Below are 19,113 nucleotides of genomic sequence, written 5' to 3' on the forward strand. Positions count from 1 at the left end.
GATTTTGAGATGTCAATTTAAGCAACTTAAACACATGTTATTCAGTCATTTCTTTGTTCTAAAAATATATGATTTAGAGTTTGTGGACATTAAAGAATAAAAGACAAGAAGTTAGTGATAATTTTAAGTGTTGAATTCAGAGGCAAAACAAATGCAAAGCTAGAAATTCAGGGGCTTTAAATGAGTGAATAACTATAAGACACATCAACTTCCACAGATTAACTTTAGATTTATTTTCTCCAGTTGGACAGATCTACTTGTAATATTATAAACTAAAAAAATTATTTTTAAATTTTAAAAAAAGCTGTACTTTAATGCTGTTTGTGATGAACATCATTTCTAAAAAAACACAAACTGCACCAAAACCGTCCATACATTGGCCCTAATGTTCATTAATACCATACTTTGACTTCTCATACCATTCATTGATCCCTCTGGGATAGTGTTGTCAAACATACATTAATTTGCCATTTATTCAGGGTTTTCCAGTTTACTGCATATTTGTCTGTTTTAGATTTTGACCTTCCGAGAACCAGCAATGCATTTTTGTCCTCTGTAGGAGACGAGTTTCACAGCTTTACCTACAAAAAAAAGCTGTCCGTTCCAAAGGACGTTCCATACAAAAATAAAAAATACAAAATGTACCTAAAAAACTGTTGCATTACGCTGTTTCCAATCAAGTCAATTATTTAATGTAAAAAAAGCCCAAACTTTTCCTTACAGGGTCTCAGGAGGATATTTTTAGGAGGTTTGTCATTTATTACAGGGTTGTCTAAGGGACGCCATCAGTAACTGACTAAACTTGTCAATATCACATTTAGTCAAAACAAACACACTGTGGCTCTTTTTTAACTCATTTGTGCGATCTAATGCCATCATGCCACGGGCGATGGAGCCTTGCAGCTCTACTCGGACTGGACACTCAATTCTCTCTGTCACCAAACTACTGTCGATGCAGGCAGCCATGGCGTAGGCGTCGTATGAGACAAAGCCCGGTCCAAAGTATATGTCTCGTTTGTTCCTCATGGTCTCTTTGGAGTAGGCCCAGCATTTAGACGTGATCATCTTCATAAAGCGAGCAGCAGGTGCATCCTGATTGATCAGCTCTTCAAAGAACTCCTGTAAATTCACCAACAGCATTTGTTTGGAGCAGAGGAGTCATGCAGGATTGTGCAGTTCTTCACAAGTGCATGGCTTACCCATGGGAGTGCATTTCTGCAGGAATATTCCCATGTTGCTATGAACGTAGGGCACAGAAATTCTTCCAGTACAATGTAGGCAGACTCTACATCTATTAGAAAGTTAAACTCTGCACATAATGTCACATTCCCTTTTCCTGCAAAGACAAGAAGGAGTACAAGAGGCTGGATGTTTGGAATACAAATACTGCAGTTCTGTTGTTTATTACCTTCCATGTTGCCGCCCATAATGTACAGATCTTTGAGTTTTTGTGGAAAATCTGGGTCCAGTCTGACTGCCAGTGCCAGATTAGTGAGTGGGCCGAGAGCCACCAAGGACACCTGTGGAAAAGAAGACTTCAGTTCAACGTCACCACAGGTTATACCACAAAACATACTGTATAAAGAATCAGATTTCTGTCATTATAAACTGCTGACATATGAAACAAATGTAAGAACACAGAGACTAAAACTAACTGAAATAAAGCACACTAATTTGAGAGGATACATTAATTTGCTTCTCGAGATTAAGTCAATTTTAAGTCATTTTTATCTGTATCTGTGTATGGATCAACATACACTATATTGCCAAAAGTATTTGCTCACCTGCCTTGACTCTCATATGAATTTCAGTGCCATCCCATTCCTAGTCTATGGGGTTCAATATGACGTCGGTCCACCCTTTGCAGCTCTAACAGCTTCAACTCTTCTGGGAAGGCTGTCCACAAGGTTTAGGAGTGTGTTCATGGTAATTTTGGACCATTCTTCCAGAAGCGCATTTGTGAGGTCACACACTGGTGTTGGACAGAAGGCCTGGCTCTCAGTCTCCGCTCTAATTCATCCCAAAGGTGTTCTATGGGGTTGAGGTCAGGACTCTGTGCAGGCCAGTCCAGTTCATCCACACCAGACTCTGTCATCCATGTCTTTATGGACCTTGCTTTGTGCACTGGTGCACAGTCATGTTGGAAGAGGAAGGGGCCAGCTCCAAACTGTTCCCACAAAGTTGGGAGCATGGAATTGTCCAAAATGTCTTAGTATGCTGAAGCATTCACAGTTCCTTTCACTGGAACTAAGGGGCCAAGCCCAGCTCCTGAAAAACAACCCCACACCATAATCCCCTCCTCCACCAAACTTTACACTTGGCACAATGCAGTCCCACTAGTATCGTTCTCCTGGCGACCGCCAAACCCAGACCCGTCCATCAGATTGCCAGATGGAGAACCGTGATTCATCACTCTCTGCACACTGTTCTTGAACTAATCTGAAGGCCACATGAAGTTTGGAGGTCTGTAGCCATTGACTCTGCAGAAAGTTGGCGACCTCTTCGCACTATGCGCCTCAGCATCCGCTGACCCCGCTCTGTCAGTTTACGTGGCCTACCACTTCGTGGCTGAGTTGCTGTCGTTCCCAAACACTTCCACTTTCTTATAATACAGCTGACAATTGACTGTGGAATATTTAGGAGCGAGGAAATTTCACAACTGAATTTGTTGCACAGGTGGCATTCTATCACAGTTCCACGCTGGAATTCACTGAGCTCCTGAGAGCGACCCATTCTTTCACAAATGTTTGTAAAAGCAGTCTGCATGCCTAGGTGCTTGATTTTATACACCTGTGGCCATGGAAGTGATTGGAACACCTGATTCTGATTATTTGGATGGGGGAGCCAATACTTTTGGCAATGTAGTGTACATCAGTATCTCAGCAACTAATTGAAACTAAACCCAATACTAAGTGTTTTAAAGTGTAATACTGGTCCCATTCACTGAATTTGGACCCCCTGTAAAATTTACCAATGGTTATTTTGTCAATTATTACTCAATTAACAAGATTTTAAAGCTAATTGAACGAATCCATGCTGGGCTGCTGAGTTACACTCTCAGAGCTTCTGTTCATTGAATAAAATATTTTTTTTCTGACAGACAGCAGTACCATATTAGGGGAACACTACAGTACACTACACAAATGAGGCCATTAAAGTCTTTATGGAATAACTTAGGACATTAGCTATTGTTAACATTTAATGTTTCGATAATGTCAATGTGTCCACCATTTCCAAGCTAGTGGAGCAGAAAAAAAACATTAAACAAAGGCTCATGGTTCACATTATGCATTTATATATTGTGTAGAGTTGACATTAATATAATCTGAAACAAAACTGGACTGAATGTGTTTCCATTACTAATAAGCTAAATCTACTCCACAGCATTTCTAGTTAGCAGTGTGACCAGTTTTTTCAGAAAGTTAGCAATAATATTAGCTTAGCAATTTTTACCCGTCACACTTTAACAGCTCTACCCTTTTGTCCAAATATGACCACTTTTGGGTCCAAAAAAGCCTGAAATGCAATTTTAGTCAGTGCCCTTGACCAGTTGCTAATGCTAATCAGTAAAGCTAATGCTAATGGTAGGTGATGCTGTGAGGACAAATTTCCCTATGAATATAACAAAGTGAGTTAACCATAACATTTTAACCTTGTGGATGACTTTGTTTATACAGTCTAAAAATTATTAACCTGAAAAAATGGATGACGTTTGTGTCAGAGCAACAAACCAGAAGAAGGGCTGCACAAATGCAAGAGCTGGTAATTTAACAGCAAGACCTGTTTTACATGATCACCTAAATAGAGATGCACTGACTAAAAAAATCTGTGCTGATACTAATATTCGATGTGAGGAACTGACTGATGAGATGTTGTTACCTCCGCCAAGAAGGTTATGTTTTCATCTGGGTTTGTTTGTCTGTCTGTCTGTTAGCAACATAACTCAAAAAGTTCTGGACAGATTTTGATGAAGTTTTCAGGAAATGTTGATACCGGCACAAGGAACAAATGATTACATTTTAGTGATGGGGGGACTGATCTGCCTGCTTTTCTAGTTTTATCTTTGTTTATGTTATATATTCCTTCATTTGTGCCTGGGGAATGAACTGTTTTAAGTCTTTCAGCCCTTCATTATATTAACTTTGAATGGGCACAAATTCATTCATACAAGTTTAAGAAAAAAAAAAAGTTTCTTTTTTTTTTTTTTTAAATCAATTTATCTTTTGTTTCTCTCAGCTTGTTTTTGAGAGTTATAGTGGATTATATTGACACAAATCTGATCCCATACAACACATAATCTGCGTCAGGTTTCTCACCTGGTTCTGGTGTTCAGAAACCAGTCGAATCATTGCATCGACTGCATGTTCTCTCTGGATCTTCTTCTCCCATTGTGGGTCTTTGTCTTTAATCACATCTCCGAGTCCATCGGTTCCAAAGTGATCACTATGTGGTTTGTTGGCTCCCACCAGAGGACCACGAGCACCACGAAATACTGGTATCTGTGAAAATTATTCTGATTAGTACAGTTTTCACTAAGTTGTGTGTATGGAAAATTGACAAGGCATAAAACAATCCTCATATATGCTCAGCTCTTAGCCACATAAACAGCGACAGGAGGAAACAACCACAACTACAGTTTAGGATTTGATCTGATGTGGCCATTTAAAGATGGTTAATGAACTTACCTGCTCACGCTCACAGACAGACAGTACCCTCAACACATTCTGACACACATTGTCAATGTCTGCATTCCCAAAGACACAGGTGACACCCAGGACCTGGATGTTGGGTGCTGCCAAGGCCATCATTATAGCTTGAGCATCATCTATGCCACAGTCTGTGTCAATAATCACCAGCTTCTTCGCCATTGCCTCCTGCGAAATCTAAATATTACAAAGTCACAGTCAAATATAGCATCTTTCCTTCAGATAAAGAAATATGAGTTGTAAATACCTGTTTTTATTTTAAGCCTTAAAGACCAAAGCAGCTGTCAGTGACCAACAGCATCTACTGATCTAAAATGTTTAGTAACTTCTGAACCACTAATCCTATCAATACAGTGAGACAATTCAGGTAAAATCTTCAGATATAGTCATGAGATGTGACCCATATGGACATTCAGAGACTCCTCAGTGAACGTGGAAACACTGTCGTCTTCTGCAACATCGATTCATCAGTAAAACCCATGTAATCTGACAAATGATACAGCCACCGCGGGGATAATGGTTGTAGATGCTAGATTTTACAGTCAGTTAATGATATATTTTGTCGAAAAGTTTCTCTTTCTCCAGTTTTCTCCGTTATATATATATAAAATAACCTTTGAATTTACTTTGACCTCCTATGAACATCTACATTAAAGATTCCAGATTTTTATTTTTGCATGCTCACCATCCATGCAATAGAAATTAGACATTCAAACTTATATACAAAAGACTTACTCTTAGGGAATAAAGTCATAAGTATTTAAAATATAAAAAAAATAAATATTTAAAATATAAAATTAATGTAACTATACAAAGTCAAAAACAAGCTCGTATATTTAAATAGAAACCAGAGAATGGCTTTTATGCAATGTGTCCATTGTGCAATGTTCATTGATGTACATGATCAGTAAATATAATATAGGCAACCGCTTGATTTACACTGAAAAATGCATAGGATGAACTAAGAAAGCACAATAAATCACCTAGGAAAGGTTGGATATGGAGAAAAATTCATTTGAATGTCATCACAAAAATAGTTTAAGATCTTTAAGTGTTAAGTAAATATATCACACATGCGTTGTCACCTACAGACAAAGTACTGTATAGTGATCTGTTTACGACTTATATTTATAGATTATTACACAATAATAAAGTCGCCGCTGAGAAGAGAAAGACACATTCACGTACAATTAGGTATTTTGACACTTTGCCATTGTTTACTGAAACTTTCATATAGAAAAAACCATTGAGCTGAGAAAGTGTTAACAATTGGCTAACAGCTTCTTGCCAGTGACTAAGATGTTATGTATCTGGCTATACAGTCTTTATCATTAAGTTGTTTAAAATATTAGATTTAATTGATCGAAAATACAAAGAGTTCATTAAACAAACAAAAAAAGGACAGGTTTACCCTCTGCCGGAGTGAAGCCACAAATGCCTCTCTGATTGGTTGGACCGTTTTAAAGTTTAATAACACAGGAAAGACACGGGGAGTTTAAGGAGAAATATTATATAAAAATTTGTAACGCAAATGATAATCGTAATAATGATAATTAAAAATAGTTTTAACCCTAGTATGTAATTTATTTTATTTCTCATTTTAGATATTTTCACGGTTACAATCTGGTTTGGTACGTTCTATCTTTTTGAACCCCCCCCCCCTCCGTTCTTGTAAGATGGTACATACCCTTAACCTGCACAGGAAGAGGATGCGGGTCAGGAGGACGACGTTTTAGTTTTATTATCGTACATTATTCAGATGTCCAGAGTTAATAGGTCACTAAGTGTAGTGATAAATAGTTAGCTTGTCGATTTGCCATTTGCTCTGAAGACTCTGCACCAGGTATGATAAATATTGGTGATGAAAATAGCTGTAACAGCTGGGCGTGTTTATACGTTAACAGCACTGATGTTGCTGTGTTCAGGTCGGCTTCACATGTGAGCTGTTAATGTTTATTGTCCTGTTGGCTGGGATTAAAACATACTGTGATCATAATAGGTGACTTAGTACAGGCTAAAGGTAATGTACGATGCTTCTTAGTGTGTTTGGTTAGACAAAGGCATTCAGGGTGATGACTTTGTGAGGCGTATCAGTATGTGATCCAGTGGCCGGGCTGGCCCTTTCTTGGGGGGCTCAAGCCCATCCAAAACTTGCCTTAGCCCATCCTGTCATTTAGTCCTTAAATCCAACCCTATTTTTTTTTTTTTTTTTTTTTCCGCAAACCTGTTTTGAGATGGGGGGGATTGTAACCGACCCAAATGGGCCGGTAAAATCAAACACAACCTGCCTGCATGCATCTCTAGTCTCTGATTAGTGGGTGGGCTTTTCTGAAGAAATCAAAATAAGCAGCCCTAGAGGCAGGGCAGATAACCCGCGGTGCAGCTGTCGGAGCAGCGTGTTAAAACACTAATGACCAGGTAATGCTTCATTTCAGGATCTTGACATAATCTGTCAGATGTCTATTAAACAGCGATGGCCTCTACGCACAGCCCCACTACTTTCTGAACTTCACGTGGCTCCTTAATTTCCTGTCTTTCATTATTGGGCACACTGATTAATCCAGGTGTGCCTACTACTTCTTGTTGTGACCAGAGTCCTCCATATATATCAGAGTTGCGACACTTCCATAGACTCCCGTTGTCAACAAACTATGCACCTTCTTCCAGGTCATGGAGGGGCCAGTAGTTCCAAACATTGAGTGTAATGCCATCGGAACACATTCATTTCTATTGCAGCTGATCTAGCAACTCCAGTGCTAAGTTAATAAGATATCGTTATCTTTCAAATTATCAATTGTATTTCCTGTATTAGCTGACATTCATGTTGTAAATTCAGTTTTCTTTGGTTAGGGTTAGGGTTTGTACAAATTTATATCTTAAACAACTGTTACGTTCGATTGTCAGCTGTAGCCCTATAGTTAGCTTGCATGACTTGGCCAGCTGTTGGGATTTAACCACTATAACCACAAATTCTGGAGTTTTTACAATAAGATAACGTTAGGACAAATGTTGTTATCGGTGGGTTTCATTTTAGTTATTTTGCTGAACCTGGTGGTGTTTGGTTTAGTTTGTCAGCTGAGGTCATGTGCTAATTAGGAGGAGAGTTGCTGTAGAGCTGAACTCTGCCAGTACAAGTTCATTAAAGTTATTGTTCATGAATTAAAGGAATAGAAACTTCTGTCACTTGGCGTTTGTAAGATCCGACTCATCCCATGAGAATTCAGTTGAATTTGAGTTTGCTAATGTTGAGTTTTTAATGAGTTTAGTGTCTGTGCTAATGTTAGCATGCTAAGTTAGCCACTATGCTATCCACTGGGTAATATTGTGTTGTGTGTTATCAGAGCAGAGCTTGGCAGACACACAGTGTTCACAGCTAAACACTGTTTTCTGCTTGGACCACAGTTCAATAATAGTAAAACTTAAAAATGGTAAATTGTCTATCTCCTTATGAGTACAGTACAAATGCAGAATGAATGAACTTGTAAAGTTAACACCTCTCACATAAGCAGTCTATCCAAGCTGACACCAACCTGTCCCCCCAAAATGTAAGTTTCAAAGCAATAAATGCAGTCCTTTCAGTGGTGCACCCCACTACTCAAAAGTGTAACACACACAACAGTACATAAAGTAGTGACACAACGGTTGTGTGTGGTTTATTTTGAGATCTACCATGCTCACTGCTGTTTCTCTCATTAAATGGGAGTGCATAGTTTGTGTGGACCTATTCAGGCTTACGTGAACCATGTGATCACTGGAGTGATGACATTAAAACGTGTCATAACTCTCTTTATAGGGCTCTGGTTGTGACCACTGATTAATTAGGCACACCTGGATTAATCAGTGTGTCCAGCAGTGGTGGCTGCTCGTCTTTCACACAGGGGAAGCTCATTGTCGGCTTACATCAAAAAAAATTGCCAAGTTATTTAAACATAAATTCTGCCCTCCATTCCTTTTTAAGAAAATGGTAAGTGACCTTATCGTACCAAGTAGGCATCTTTTCCAGGGACTTGATAGCTAGTTCACTCCGACCTAGCCAACAGTATGATTAATTTAACTATCTACAAAACGATATTAAACTCAAACAAGAAATGATTAAATTATGTAACTGAAACAAGAAAATGTTGAAATTATGTTAAAGTGAAACAAGGAAGTACAATGAGTGTGTTTTATTTACAGTGCAAGAAACGAACAAGTAATTTCATAGTGGTTTCTCTCTCGATTTCACAAGCAGAATGCGCAACGGTATTAAACTGAACTCAGTCAAGTGAAAGAGTAGATCTCAAAATAGCTGTCAGTCAAACGGGATTCAGCCTTTCGACTGATCCTCCAATCAACACGTGGAAGCCTGGCGTCCAGCCCAGCCAAGGTCCGCCTACAGCTCCATTCACCCCTAGAGACGCTGAGCGTCTGGGGGTGGGACAACATCGTGGCATTTATCCAATTACCATCCAGGTTTGAGGCATTGAAAAAAACTGTTCCACTCAGTCCCATTGAAGTGCATGGACGCTGAGTGTCTACGGGCAAATGCATTGATTATAGATCATATGAGAAAACAGCACAATGGGAATGTATGAGAAGTGAACAACATCGAGTCCGCTGATTTGTGATAAAGCTGATTCTGAACGAACTCGTCTTTGAGATGAACATGTTCTAACACATTTGTTGTCAATGAAATGTCAACATAACCATACATGTTTAACCATTTAATTTTCGTAAATTTAGGGGAAGCTGAGCTTCCCTTGCAGTCTTTGAGAAACCGCCTCTGGTGTCCAATAATGAAAGACTGGAACTAAAGGAGCCACCTGAACTTCTGGAAGTAGTGGGGCTGTACATAGAGCCCACTGACCCCACAAGAGGATTTTATCAATGCCTTTATGTGTAAGTTTGCAGAATAGGCATACTAAGATAAGTTAGGGCACTAACTTGTTGTCTGCTAAGTTAGAAGTGGAATGGTCTGGGTTACTGGACTATTATTGCTGAAACACAAGTGTTTTTTTAGGTGAAAGAAGAAGAAGTATACGTAATCATCACTTGCTACAAGCGGGTTTCATATGTTTTTGGATATTTTGTGTGGACTCTGGCTGTCTAGCTGTGTTTTGAATCTCCATGGCAACGGGGGTTTGAGATGACGCTGGTGCCGTTTTTTTCCACAATTTCCAAACCTGATGCTATATGATCTAACAATTTAACACGTTTCAAAGTACAGTCACATTAAACACAGTTTAATAAAAACGTTTCATTTTCATCTTCTTGTATCTACTGTAGAAGATACAATCTGAAACACTGGACGGGAACATTAAACCCTTTGCAAATGTCTGTTTTATTTAAAATGGTCAGCAGATGGCCCATAGCACAGCTGAGGAACATAACCCAGAGAGGCAAACGCTGCAGAATAAATCCTGCAGTTGAGTTGAACGCAAGCTAAAGTTTTCTGCCTCTTTGTTCCTCATGCAGTTGGAGACATCCTCTCCTCAGCACAGCCAGGTGCTAGACAGCAGGGTACCACCACACCCCTTCCTAACACCCCTAGGCTTTTCATAAAAGCATATCTAACAAGAATCTGTGATAATGCAACCATGATCTAGGTACAAGTTCCACTGATACAATCCTACCACTATATCAGCCATTTCAGTGGATGAAAGTTTAATATCATCTTAAACCTATGTTGTATAACATTAATGATTAAGGATGAACAATGATCAACTTTTCTCCAAAAATAGTGTATTTAAATGTGGCTCAATTGACCACAGCTGTTATATTGTGTCTCAGCTTTTTTGGCCTATTAAGGGATAAAAGACCATACTGAACTTTAGGCTGTTTTTGGGCTATTTCCGAAAGCCTATGCCTTCTAAATGTGATTTAATATGTATTGAGACATGAACTACCTTTCTCCATGCCATGGACAGCACATATTTCCATATCATATTTACACAGTACTAAATCACATTTAAAAGGCATAGGCTTTCAGAAATAGCCCAAAAATAGCCTAAAGTTCAGTATGGTCTTTTATCCCTTAATAGGCCAAAAAAGCTGAGACACAATATAATAGACAGCTGTGGTCAATTGAGGATTCTCCTTAGTTTGGAGAAAAGTTGATCATTCTTCATCCTTAATCATTAATATTATACATCATAGGTTTATGATGACATTAGACTCTCATCTGGTGAAATGGCTGACATAGTGGTGGGATTGTATGCCAGTGGAACTTGTACATAGATCATGGTTGAATTATTACAGATTCTTGTTATATATGCTTTTATGAAAAATAGTTGCCTTTTCTAAGAAATTTAAAAACTGGATTAAATTCAATAGCCTAATAATTATTTGTCAAGAACGGATGTCAGCTGCTTCCTGGGGGCTGAGCCCTCCCCAAAGGTCAGATCCTGGAATCGCCCTGGATGTGATCACATATTTGCAGTGTTCTATCTCTAGCATAACATCTCCTATTTCTATTTATATTACCTGCACTGTTTCTCCTTTTACCCCCAGACAGAGACAGCTATTCCATCGGTGTCATAACCAGTCTCACCCCATTCTGTCTGAGTGGATATTCAATGCCTAATACATCCGAAGGTCAAGGAGCAAACCTGTCTGGGCCAGCAGAACCATCAGGACTACAGAGGCCCACTGATGTAGAAGAAGATCATGGTCTTCTCAGCTCCCTGGCCCGGGATGCTGCGAGAGTAAGACGGGCTTCAAGTGCAGAGCTCCACCTGCCATGGACTTGTCCGGTCACACACTCCCGGGAGAAATTCTACACAGTGTGCTCTGACTATGCTCTTCTCAACCAGGCTGCGTCAGTCTACCGTCCCCCAAACACAGCCAGGGATCTGGTCCCAAGCAAGCCTGATGATGGGCTGCCACTGGTGAAGCCTAAACCCTCAACTGAATTCAGCCCCTGTCAGCCAGGAGGAGGAGGGGCCCATGTGGGATCAGATGGGGACTGCGACATGGAAGAAGTGACCTCCAGCAACACAAAACCTATTTTAGCTTGGGAAATTGACACAGCGGACTTTAATGCTGTGCTCACCAGAAAAATAAGAACTAGTAAGGAAAATATTCTGAAATATTTATATTCATTTGTTTGGAAACTACTGTTCGCAAGTGAGTTGAAAAAGATCATGGAAGTCAAAATAAAGAAGTCAAAATATAGTGTCACTATAGTATTGTCATTATATTGAGAAACTGGCTCATTAATTTGAACTCACTATTGGGGGATTTTCAGTTATTAGGACAAATATATGGTTTGCCTTCTTGCTGTTAACTAATTTTTTTACCATGTATCCCAGCATTACAGCATGATTATGTTCCATAGCTGTATTTGCAATGTTAATGTCATATAAAACATTAAGTCATGAAAAAGACAGATGGTTCAAATCCCTGAATGACCTCCAGTGTCAAACATTGTATTTTAGGCAATGTGAAGAAATGTAGCGCCAAGAAGATGAAGTCTTCAGATCGACCCAGCCGATACCTGCAAGACATCCCTCCTCATGCCTCACTGGAGGAGATCAAACAGAGAAAAGTGCTTGACCTGCGAAGATGGTAACGTTATATTTAGTTCTTGAAATCTTTAAAAGCATTATGAATTATGCCTCACCTCAGTCTCCAGCATTGCTGTAAAACACTGGTATCTATTTTATGTCAATATTCATGGAGTTTTTTGTTGTCTTTGTTTCAGGTACTGCATCAGTCGGCCTCAGTACAAGACTTCCTGTGGGATCTCTTCATTGGTGTCCTGCTGGAACTTCTTGTATAGCACTTTGGGTGCAGGGAGGTGAGCAGCATGACTGACCTCTCCAGAGTTTCTGCATCTAGTGGTGAAGTTGATGAATGATTCCACTAGTTGAATCCCTGTTGTTATACTCTCCTCTACAGTGGCCACTAGAAGCTTTATCATGATATCAATGTTATCATGACCAACAGGATATGATAGTATTGTTGCAGAGTGATTCCAAATCCTGGTCTTGAACAGTCTTTAATTTAACTTGAAATCTGCAGAAATCATATGAAGTAAAAATTCAAGTTAGTCACTAATATAATCATGTGGTGTGTGATAATTTCCTAATAAGTGTCTGTATTTGCATTACTAGTCTTCCACCCATCTCTCAAGAGGAAGCGCTGCATATTCTTGGGTTTCAGCCGCCTTTCGAAGAAATTAAGTTTGGTCCTTTCACAGGCAATGCTACATTAATGCGGTACAGAAAATCTCTCTTACAGTGCTATTTCTCCAGTGTTTCATTTTGGGAATTGTTCACAGTTCTGTTATGTTCTGTTATCTTACAGGTGGTTCAGACAAATTAACGACAATTTCAGAGTGCGAGGTTGCTCTTACATTCTGTACAAGCCACATGGAAAACACAAGACAGCAGGAGAAACAGGTGAGTCCCTCAGTCATGTTCCAGTGCAGGCACACTCGAAACAGAGCATTTAACCAGTCATGTCTTTTTAGCTGAAGGGGCATTAATGAAACTGACACAGGGACTGAAGGATGAAACTATGGCCTACATTTACCACTGCCAGAACCACTACTTCTGCCCAGTGGGCTTTGAAGCCACGCCACTGAAGGCTGCAAAGGCTTATAGGTAGGCCACAACACTACACTTTAAAGCTACTGGAAAGCTGGCTTGAAAGTATAAAAAATACATGTATGGCATTAAGTGGAGTGTCTCATAAAGGATGACTGAAAATAACTCTTCATACTTGATAGAAAACCTAGATCAAAATATAGCTCAATATTGCTCATCAGTGCGGTTCAAGTCGTGGCAGATCATGTTGTGATTGACATCTCCAACCCTCACCACATTAGCATGACACTAATATCAGCTACAAATCACTGAGGCTAAATGTTAGCACTCCTAATAATATCCCACTGAGTTACTTATTTAATATATTAACACTTTCAGTGCCATGGGCCGATTAAATCGGCTTTACGAAAACAACCTGTAAAGTGCCACGGGCCGATCAGATCGGCTTTGGAGAACACGCCATATTTGTGTACAAACAAACCATCCACCCCCATTTCTTTCTCACATTTCGATGACGTTCTTTCTGTGTCCCCCTTTTGAGACCAATCAGACGGGAATTTGAGGTCACGCGACCGAATAATATTTTTATATCTTTTTAATGTTTCTTATTCTCCGGTGTTTCATCAGAGGGAGCCCTCCATGCCGGGGGGCGGCTGTGGACTCTGGGGGCTGTGGCGGGTGGGGGTCCCAGTTGGCCCTCTCCCACTAGTTGGGATGCGGGGCTGTGTCGCTGGTGCCTGGTCGCCGGGGTCGGCGGCTGCCTCCTGGTGCGGAAGGCTCCCTGAGACAGCGCCTCCTAAATTGATGTTTTACTTTTACTTGTACATTTTTGTTCTGGTCTACCCGTGCTCAGTCAGTCTTCTTAAGTATGTGTGAGCTTGTGGGTTTGCATGTATATGTGTGTGTGTGTGTGTGTGTGTGTGTGTGTGTGTGTGTGCGGGTGAGTGGGTGGGTGTGGGTGGGGGGCGGTACTGATTTTTAAACTGATATGTAAAGCACTTTGTGCTACAGTTTTTAATGTATGAAAAGTGCTATATAAATAAAGATTATTATTATTATTATTATTATATATTATGCAAATTACGATCAATAATGAATCGGCTGCGTCCGGTGCGTTTTGGATCTAATCAGCAATCGGTTGGATGTTACCGAGCGGTTTCCTGCAGGATTCTTCAAATATTATAAAAACGACGCAAAATACTGAAAAACGGCCAAATTCTGTGGCACTTTTAAGGCTTATTATCCCCTTAACTGTCTGGCACTTAAAGAGTTAAATATATTACAGTAAGTAGCTTAATTGGATTTGTAACTTTCATAATAAGCATTTGGGTATATTCACACTCGATTTCAAACCATTTATCTGAATGTTTGCGTGGACAAAAATTTTTGATTGATACTAATTTCTAGTATTTCCTGATGCTTGCTATAATGTTTGCAGATTTAGATCCTGCATGTATAAAGATATTTGTGTTACAGTGTGTACACTGTTGATTTTTGCCTAAAGGGGCCCGTTGCCACCAAATGAAATGGAGTACTGGATCTTAATTGGTGAACCCAGCAGGAAACACCCAGCTATTCACTGTAAAAAGTAAGCTCCACCTCTCTCAGCCTCATTTAATCAGGCATCAGTTTCAAGGTGTTTCAGTATACAACCTTGCTCTCTTTTCAGATGGCTAGATATAGTGACTGACCTCAACACACAAAATCCAGATTACCTGGACATCCGTCACACAGACAGGGGGATTCAGCGCCGGAAAACAAAGAAGGTTCTCATTTTTCTTACCTTTTATTTTTAATGTTGGTTTTGTATAAACCTGTACAGGGGCAGTGGTTAAATTAAGACACTTTGTTTACAGGTGGGGGGAAACCTGCACTGCATCATGGCCTTCCAGAGGGTGAACTGGCAGAAGCTCGGCCCCTGGGCTCTAAATCTGGAGAACCTCCGCCATGACTTCCACCACTCTGGCACAGAGCAGGCCCACGGCAGCGAGGACGCAGAGGAGCGAACGTCATCCAAGCGGCTGGCAAACCTGGGACGCTCACACAGTATGGGAAGTCAGAAAGACACCAGCTGGAAGCGCCTGTCCAATACCACGGAGTACAGACAGCGGAGCTCCCCAGACAGCGATCTGGAAGAAGACATCACAGACTAAAGAAGGTTCATTAGCACATACAGCGAGGAATAGAAACAATTACAACACAGTTCAGAAACCTTAAGATGATAATGAGCCAACAAATATGAAAAGAACAAACTGAAAAACGATTACCCCCAAAGCTCAACACTCTTACTGAAGGTTTAATCAGCTCAAATAAATCCACATAGTTTTATGAAAAAAACAAAAAATGTACAAACCTCCATAGAAAACCTTTTGGTATGCAAACAGTCAAACAAGCACACCCTTTCCTTCAGTGTTCCTGTCAGGCCGGGTCGAAACTGTCATGTTGGTGTAACCTCTTTATCACATCGGGCCAGCAGGCAAGCAAGCTGTCAATCAACGCACACATGTATTAGCTCAAAACTCTTCTTAACAAAGCAATAACTTACACAAAACCATCGGTACATTTGTTCTAGGGCCCTAATGCAACAGCAAGAAGCAGTGAGATGAGAATTATTGAAAGAATAAATAACCTAGTGTTTCTATAGAAATAAGTGACATTGATAAGCCATGCATTTACTGTAGCTGCTTAATCCTCTGTGGGGTCCCAGATGAAATCGTTTATGTATACAAACGAATAACCATTCACTCTTACAATAACGCATACAGGCAGTATAGAGTGACCACTTTACCTATTAAGTTGCATGATGTAACGTTCTCCACACTCACACACAGGGAGAACATGTGAGCTCCACACAGAAAGACCCCATCTGATGGTCAGCTGAGGCAGTACTGTCAACCGCTGCACCGCTCTACCGCCCCTAATGTCATAATCTATAGTGAGTTCCAAACTATTATTGTTCATGGCTCACACAAATGCAGCTAGTGGACTATCAGATATTTGCTGAGTTTATCAAAAGGTTCATTGCATTAGACTGATTCACTCCATGTTTAACAGCTGGGCATTGACGCTCCGAGTACTGAGTATCTGTAGCACTGACTCAGAAACACTTTGCATCTTAATTATCTTTAGAAAAGAAATCATAAAGGATGAAGCTTTATCGGGGTTAGCTGTATCAGTTTATTGTAAGAAATCTTGACTATTACAAGGCTTATCCCCTTATTGCTGGTGGCCAAACTTGAGTTATTGTTACATTTTTCAGTTATTGTCAAGTCTGTCTGCTGTTCCTCTTTGCCTTTTTTACAGCTCTTTTTATGTTTTTGTGGTGACTGTAAGTGATGCACCACCAGATAGTCTCTGCCTCTAGTTCTGGTGCGTCAGGTGCAAATCAGGCCAAGTTGGAAGGTCATGACGTGAACATGACATCATATGCCAAATACAGACAAGATGATCAACAAAGAGGAGCACAACTGTCTTATGTGCTTGAGTCTGAGTGTACACTTGATAAACAGCACCAACTCAAAAATTAATGTGCAATAAATTTTGTAGAACTGTCAAAGCTGATTCCACAAAGGAAGTTCCAACTTAAGGCTGTGCTGTGTTGTAATTATTTATTCTCTCCCTGTATTTAAACTGAAATAAGCTGAGATTAGGTGTTTTTAGGTGTTAGTCACACTACAGGACTATTTCCATATCATCCCATGACCAATCACATGCACATTTTTCTGCCTTTATGTATGGTTCTATATCCCATCCTCTTAAACTCCATATACATGATATTCAACTAGTGTTACCTAGGAATCATAAGACATCCTTTTCAGAAATGACACACCTCCATGATTCATTGTACAGGTAAATGGACTTGTTTCACGCCTGACGTACAGTGGTTAGTTCAGTGGAAATGCTGTCCAGTGAAAGTGTTTGTGAAAGCAGCTGACATTTCCTTGTGCTTTGTGAAACCTAAGACTGTGTTAATGATCCCAGATTTTCAAAAATTCTGGGAGCTGTACTAAAGTGATAGTGGAATCACTCTTGAAATTCCAAATGTGAACTGCAGGAAGTCACGACTGCATGTTTTCTTCATGTTTATGTACAGACATTATTAGGGACCGAGCCTGGAAGGGAGTCTGGAAGGTAAGTCCCACTCACACAGTGAGTGGACTTGGCTGGAACAGTAAGGCCCTATTGTATTTCGTTCATTTTTCATTACTCCGGGCCACTTTAAACTGGAATTTGACCTCCTAAACAGGCTCAAAAATTCACCAAATTTGGCACGCATGTCATGCCTGGCAAAAAATTTGATAAAATGTAAAAATTAACCCCATAGGTGCCAAAATGTGCTCTCTAGCGCCACCTACACATACAAAAACAGCCCTTGCAGCCAGTAGGAATGTCATAGAGACATGAAACAAACGCCAAAATTTTTGTCTCATCAAGTCTGACAAATCATACACTGACACCCATGAGCTAACTCCAACAGGAAGTTAGTACTTTGCCTTTCAATGAAAAACACGCTTGCATACAAACTTCCAATACAAATGTCATAGAGACATGAAACTAATGGCGAAATGTTCGTGTAATCCAGCTCTAAAAATCATACGCTAACACTTATGACCAAATTGCAACAGGAAGTTGGCAATTTGCCTTTCGAAGTGAAACCGTCAAATTGAATCTAGTCTGAAGCTGTTTGTCATAATGGCTTCTAAATAGCACCAAAAGATAAGGTAAACCCTTCTCAAAAAAATTTTCTGTACAATTTTTTTATAACTTAGTTGTTTTTTTTTTTATACGCCCTGAAAGTTGCAAAGTTTGAAACTCATTTTTTACTTTGGAGTTTTTTCCACATATTATATATCCATACATTCACAAAACTCACCACAACTCTTGCATGCCAAAATTTTTGAGCTGGGATGTACGGTTATGGATTAATAGCAATTTGTTTATTTTTATACTTTACACTTTAAACTGCAATTTGACACCCCCCCCCCCCCCATCATGCTCAAAAACTCACCAAATTTGGCATACATGTCATGTCAGGCAAACAATTCCATGCAATATCCAAATTAACCCCTTGGGTGCCAAAATGTGCTCTGTAGCACCCCGTACATATAAAAAATGGCCCTAGAGGCCAGTAGGAAGGTCGTAGAGACATGAAACAAACACCAAAATGTTTGTCTTGTTGAGCCTGACAAATGATAAACTGACACCCATCAGCAAACTCCAACAGGAAGTTGGCGATTTGCCTTTCAATGTATTCTAACGCCAGTGAATTAACAAGACAATCTCTTTCCACAATCACTGCTTATTCAGTTCAAACTTTTTTGACACATATATCAATACGATTATAGCAGACTCTCCACAAGCCGCAAGTGAAAGAATTTTTGAGATAGGATGTTCAGTTATGGATTAATCGCTATTTGTTTCAGAGGAGGTTTCTCCCTGCTTCTCAGCGCTGACACTGTTTTCTCTGTTCAGTGTCGTATTATAAACATTCAGGCAAAGAGCAGAATGGTGAAAACTGGTTGGCTGAAATCCTCTCAGTGAGAATTTCATTTGTCTTGTGTTTTCATTTAACACATTCCACAAGATGGTGCTATATCCCCATGGTTTGTCAGTGAGATCACTATTTTGACTTTTCTCTGACCTAAAAAACATGCAAAACAACTTTACTGTCAAATTTTCCATACAAGAACATTTTAACAATACAGAAAAAACATAAAAATGATTATATATATATATATATATAATTTTAAAAATAATATATAAATAAAATGAATAAAATGAAAAGGAGGACATCATAGAAATGTGAATGTACACACACACACAATAGGGTATTTCAAATCAAAGCCTTATTAAAAATGGTAAATTATGAGTTTTATGCT

At 39.6% G+C, this 19,113-nt stretch overlaps 2 protein-coding genes across 3 annotated transcripts; one reads left to right on the plus strand and one right to left on the minus strand.

The window, feature by feature from the left end:
* Positions 1-753: 753 nt before the first annotated feature.
* Positions 754-6,139, minus strand: LOC115417452 (inosine-uridine preferring nucleoside hydrolase). 2 transcript variants are annotated; one of them, XM_030131379.1, is made up of 6 exons: positions 6,118-6,139; positions 4,686-4,883; positions 4,317-4,499; positions 1,409-1,520; positions 1,200-1,336; positions 754-1,119 (listed from the first exon to the last, which is right to left on the minus strand). In XM_030131379.1, the coding sequence occupies exons 2-6, from the start codon at positions 4,866-4,868 to the stop codon at positions 754-756; spliced, it is 981 nt and encodes a 326-aa protein (XP_029987239.1). In that variant the 5' UTR covers positions 4,869-4,883; positions 6,118-6,139. The 2 variants fall into 2 exon arrangements, with proteins under 2 accessions (XP_029987239.1, XP_029987240.1); XM_030131380.1 differs by having other exon boundaries at positions 4,686-4,874; positions 6,118-6,128.
* Positions 6,140-6,401: 262 nt separating this feature from the next.
* LOC115418611 (basic immunoglobulin-like variable motif-containing protein) lies at positions 6,402-18,954 on the plus strand. The gene is made up of 10 exons (XM_030133133.1): positions 6,402-6,549; positions 11,196-11,753; positions 12,122-12,251; positions 12,388-12,483; positions 12,800-12,904; positions 12,993-13,087; positions 13,159-13,291; positions 14,739-14,822; positions 14,904-15,000; positions 15,091-18,954. The coding sequence occupies exons 2-10, from the start codon at positions 11,261-11,263 to the stop codon at positions 15,385-15,387; spliced, it is 1,530 nt and encodes a 509-aa protein (XP_029988993.1). The 5' UTR covers positions 6,402-6,549; positions 11,196-11,260; the 3' UTR covers positions 15,388-18,954.
* Positions 18,955-19,113: the final 159 nt, after the last annotated feature.

The sequence above is a fragment of the Sphaeramia orbicularis genome, chromosome 4 (genome assembly GCF_902148855.1).
Source record: "Sphaeramia orbicularis chromosome 4, fSphaOr1.1, whole genome shotgun sequence".
NCBI lineage: Eukaryota > Metazoa > Chordata > Actinopteri > Kurtiformes > Apogonidae > Sphaeramia > Sphaeramia orbicularis.